At 39.4% G+C, this 4,181-nt stretch overlaps 1 protein-coding gene across 1 annotated transcript; it reads right to left on the reverse strand.

Moving 5' to 3' along the window:
* LOC145437985 (uncharacterized) lies at nt 1-1,695 on the reverse strand. The gene is made up of 4 exons (XM_080315351.1): nt 1,537-1,695; nt 1,353-1,475; nt 222-443; nt 1-140 (listed from the first exon to the last, which is right to left on the reverse strand). The coding sequence occupies exons 1-4, from the start codon at nt 1,685-1,687 to the stop codon at nt 1-3; spliced, it is 636 nt and encodes a 211-aa protein (XP_080171477.1). The 5' UTR covers nt 1,688-1,695.
* Between the last annotated feature and the right edge of the window lie 2,486 nt (nt 1,696-4,181).

A 4,181-nucleotide genomic window follows, 5' to 3' on the forward strand; every position in this document is an offset into this window, starting at 1 on the left:
CTAAAATTCACCTTGTCGACCTTGCTGACGATTACCTTGTCCGTAGTTCGAGAATCGACGGAAGGGACCTGGGAGTCGACTATCATCGTCATCATCATCGTCGCCGTTTCCACGACCTGATCCTGGGCGTCTCTGCATCCCTGAAATTCATTTTCCAATTTATTAGGCCGTTTTATTTGGGTCTTCCAAAGACACGGTATGTGATGGAAAGGAGTGTTAACCTGGCCCACCGCGTCTTCGACCGAATCGACCTTGTCCTCGCATGTTGTCATCATTGTCGTCATCTTCGTCGTCATCATTGTCATCTTGACCCGATGGACCAGGTCCACCGCGTCTTCGATTTCCCATTCTTGGACCGGAACGACCAGGCCCTCGCTTACTGTCATTATTGTCGTCAGCATCTTCGTCGTCATCATCCCCATCGTGACCCGGTGGACTGGTCCCTGATGAATAAAAAATTCACGGGTGCTTAACTCGAAGTCCCAAGCACTAAAAACAGCCATAAATCCAGCCATAGGCCACACCACGCTTATGAAATTTCAGTACATGGAACTACGTAAATGGTAGGCGTCAAAATACATACATTAGAAATCTTAAGGTGTACGAGCTCTAAAAATATTAAACATGTCACTATATATTCGTGAATCCATCGGTAATTGAATTCCATTGTGAGCATCATGCGCGGTCCACAAATGCCGCTAAAATTATCCCTTTTTCCGGAATTAGTTGTTAATACTAGAGCCCGACCGATTATGATCGGTTCGCCGATGATATCTTGTCGAAATGACAATTTGAAAGAATTGTCGGTATCGGCCATTGGAGGTGACAAAATATCGGATATTTTCGTGACGTCACAACATGAGGGTAGGAAGTCAGAAAACTTAAATCCTAGATCGCTAGAATGCAATATTGCTATATTTCATATAGATTACACTTTCATGATGTCCAGATGCCGCCTTTAGTTTATTTCATGTTCAAGTATGACAATGGCTGTAAAGCCGTTGAAATAAATGCTCTGAAGTTTTGAAAATGCGCCTGTCGAGGTAAACTGCATCTTATTTGAGTATCGGCTGAATATATCGTCGCTATCGGTGTAGGGGTTAGATATCGGTTTAATCGGCATCTACCCAAAAACAATCCTACATCAGTCGGGCTCTATTTAATACGCACTCAGCATAACACCGTAGTCGCACGGGATTCTAATGAACACATCCAACGTAATGCGGAGACATTCACTCGCCACAATTTTTGATGATCTGCAAACGACATAGTTCAAAGGACAACCTCCGACAATGGAGCTATATGTAGGATATATAAAGTTGTCAGTTTTATGCATTGTAGCTTTCTCTCACCGGGTCCACCTCCTCTCCGATGTCCCATTCCTGAGTTTCGATAACCACCAGATCGACCTGGGCCGCTTATGTCAACGTCGCCATCGCTATCTGGTGTCTGCATTTCGTGTCCATCAGACATTGCTGTAAACAAAAGAAATATAGGGTAGTGTAACTTTGATTTGATAAACGTGTGGTAACTTACCGATCGCAACCAATCCGCACAAAACAGCCAAGCGGATGAGAATCATATTCGCTTTTGAAAGTTTGTTACGCGTTGTAATTGAATTATTCGTCGTTGGTCCGTTGGTCACGCAAGCAAAAACGATTATGCTATATTCATGGACTATTCGCATTTATATAGCTTTTACAACACAACGTGAACCTGGTATAATTAGACTGAACATGAAGATAAAGTGCAGCAGAAATGCTAAAAAATGAAAGGAATTGCATTTCTGTAACTTCAACGGCTGATAATTCCGCAACTCGCCCATATTTAGAATCCGCCAGCAAGAACCTTTACTCACATAGCCCGGGGCAATACGCTATTCGTTCGTATTGGTATGAGGTCGGATTGGTTAGTAAAAATAGTGTCATATTACAAATTCATGCATTGTCCATGTTCTTATTATGTGAGGCCAACTTGTTTATCAGAAAAAGATGAATAATTACTACCCCGGCGTGGACAGTAATAGAAGTTGAAGTGTTTCATCTTGAACGTTACCGTTATGGTGAAAGCCGAAACAGCCTACTATTTAAAATTTGTCATGTATAGTAATGAAAGTGCCCTAAAATTTATAGTAATTCTTACCTATTATTTTCTCGCTCAATTGTGCATAATATAATGTACAGTTTCATTTTTTGGGATAAGGAAATTTAATATCGCAGGAAGCTATCTGTTAAGAGACGTGTCCATAAGTAAATCCCAACTTTGTGATCAAGTGTAGTTAATTGTGACTGATTTCTTCTAAATCATTTCTGGTGCCACAATAACAGGAGCCAACAGAGGAAGCTCCAGTAGCGTCGTAAGTTGAAAATAAATTAAAGTCATCGTGTATTTATTTATTACTGACAGATTATCACAACAAACTTCCCAATAGAATCAATTGCGCAATGACTGCATGTTCTTACCTTGGACATGTTGCATCCAATTAATATTTGTTTAAATATAGTCGAATATATCAAACAACAGCGTGTAAGATAAATTCTCAGAAGTTATTAACTGAGTTGTACGAAGCCAAATCATTGAATAATATGTATTTTCTTGTATAATTTTAGCTTTCTTAGTAGTAACACCGGCGAAAGGAACGACGCACGGAAAAGATGCTAGGCACGTGATTACAATTGTTCATGGAGGTAAAATAACGAGAACAAATACTACGCAGATCGTATTTATAGAATGCTATTTATAGCGCGCTGCAAAGTACCATATCGATAGCAACATGCCGGTGTCCTATATGTTGAGTTTTGGATGAGTTAAAATTTACAGTAAATGAAAAGTCATTTGTTCTTGCAGATGCCAATATAGTTGAAAGATTCATATATGAACAGAGGTGGTCAAAGTAGTCAATAAAGCTACTCAAGTAGAAGTAGAAGTAGAAGTAGCGACGCAAAAATCTACTCAAGTACGAGTAGAAGTAGTTATGTTAAAAGCAATATATAACTACTTGAAGTAGAAGTAGAATTGATTGACTTTAAATCTACTAAAGTACATAAGTATTTGTGAAAACGGTCGGAACTCGTTCGCATGGACCGTCAAAAGCTGCAAATTGAGCAATGCGGAAGGTGCAGAGAGCTTGATTCATATTGATGCATCCCAGGACGTATCAATTTTGGACAGCATAACCATTCGACCGCATCATGTGATGCAAATGATAGTGTTGATATGGAAATGCGATACTAATTCTTTGTTGACTCAAACATCCCGTCTTAAAACATATGGCATGGCACCCTCCACCATATTATAAGGCCCGTAGTTTAGTCGAAGAGCAATACGGAGAAGTTGTATCGGATACGGTGCTAACACTTTGAGCGATTACTATTCGTTAACAAAAAATATATCGGAACGTAAAGATGTTATATAGTGTAGCTATATATTCGGAAAATAGAGGCATTACTACACTTGCTTTTATACTTCATCATGCATGATCCCCCCCCCCCCAAGAAAAGAACTGAAACTAATTAGAACATATAGTATGATACTATACTGGTAATTGAAAGAGAAATAGCAATACTACTTCTAAAAGTATATTTTATGTCTTTTGTCCAGAAAGTTTCAACGGTGTTCTGCTAAAACAGGTCTAACGCACAACAAAGTCAGATTCCGCACTTTTTCAGATTAGGACATACGCCTCGGGCTGCTAATGAAAGGTAGTTGCTTGATTGCGAAATGGTAGTTGCAAACGCATGGGCCATATTTACTATGATGGAAGATTTCATATGGGCGACAATGCGGCGTGAACGGAACGACACAACCCGCTACCTAAAGTATATTCACCGAAACTTTCGTGAAAACATATTTATCACTCTATATATGTACCGTGCGCGAACGCGACGAAAATTCTGGACTTTACTTAACTTCTATGAAAATTAAATGTTGGTAATCCGCGAAAACACTACTTCTACTTGACAAACTGAAAATAGCGAGAAGTAAGTAAGAAGATCACAAACTGTTACGAAATAGAAGTAGAAGTAGCAGAAATCAGATTTACTTGAGTAAGTACCGCAAGTAGTGGGAAACTACTTGAGTACTTCGAAGAAGTAAAAGTACTTCGTTACTGACCTACATGAGATACGAAACAAACGTTATTATAAGGTCAAACATCAGACGAGATGTTGTTCAGCGAACCG

This window comes from Botryllus schlosseri, chromosome 4 (assembly GCF_051294905.1).
Source record: "Botryllus schlosseri isolate E-star chromosome 4, Bs_hap1, whole genome shotgun sequence".
NCBI classification, from domain to species: Eukaryota; Metazoa; Chordata; class Ascidiacea; order Stolidobranchia; family Styelidae; genus Botryllus; species Botryllus schlosseri.

Coding starts and splice junctions, on each gene's coding strand:
- LOC145437985 (XM_080315351.1), bottom strand. CDS start 1,687: ATGCGAATAGTCCATGAATATAGCATAATCGTTTTTGCTTGCGTGACC. Junction 1,476..1,536: donor GTGCGGATTGGTTGCGATCG/GTAAGTTACCAC, acceptor TTTTGTTTACAG/CAATGTCTGATGGACACGAA. Junction 141..221: donor TCGAAGACGCGGTGGGCCAG/GTTAACACTCCT, acceptor AATGAATTTCAG/GGATGCAGAGACGCCCAGGA.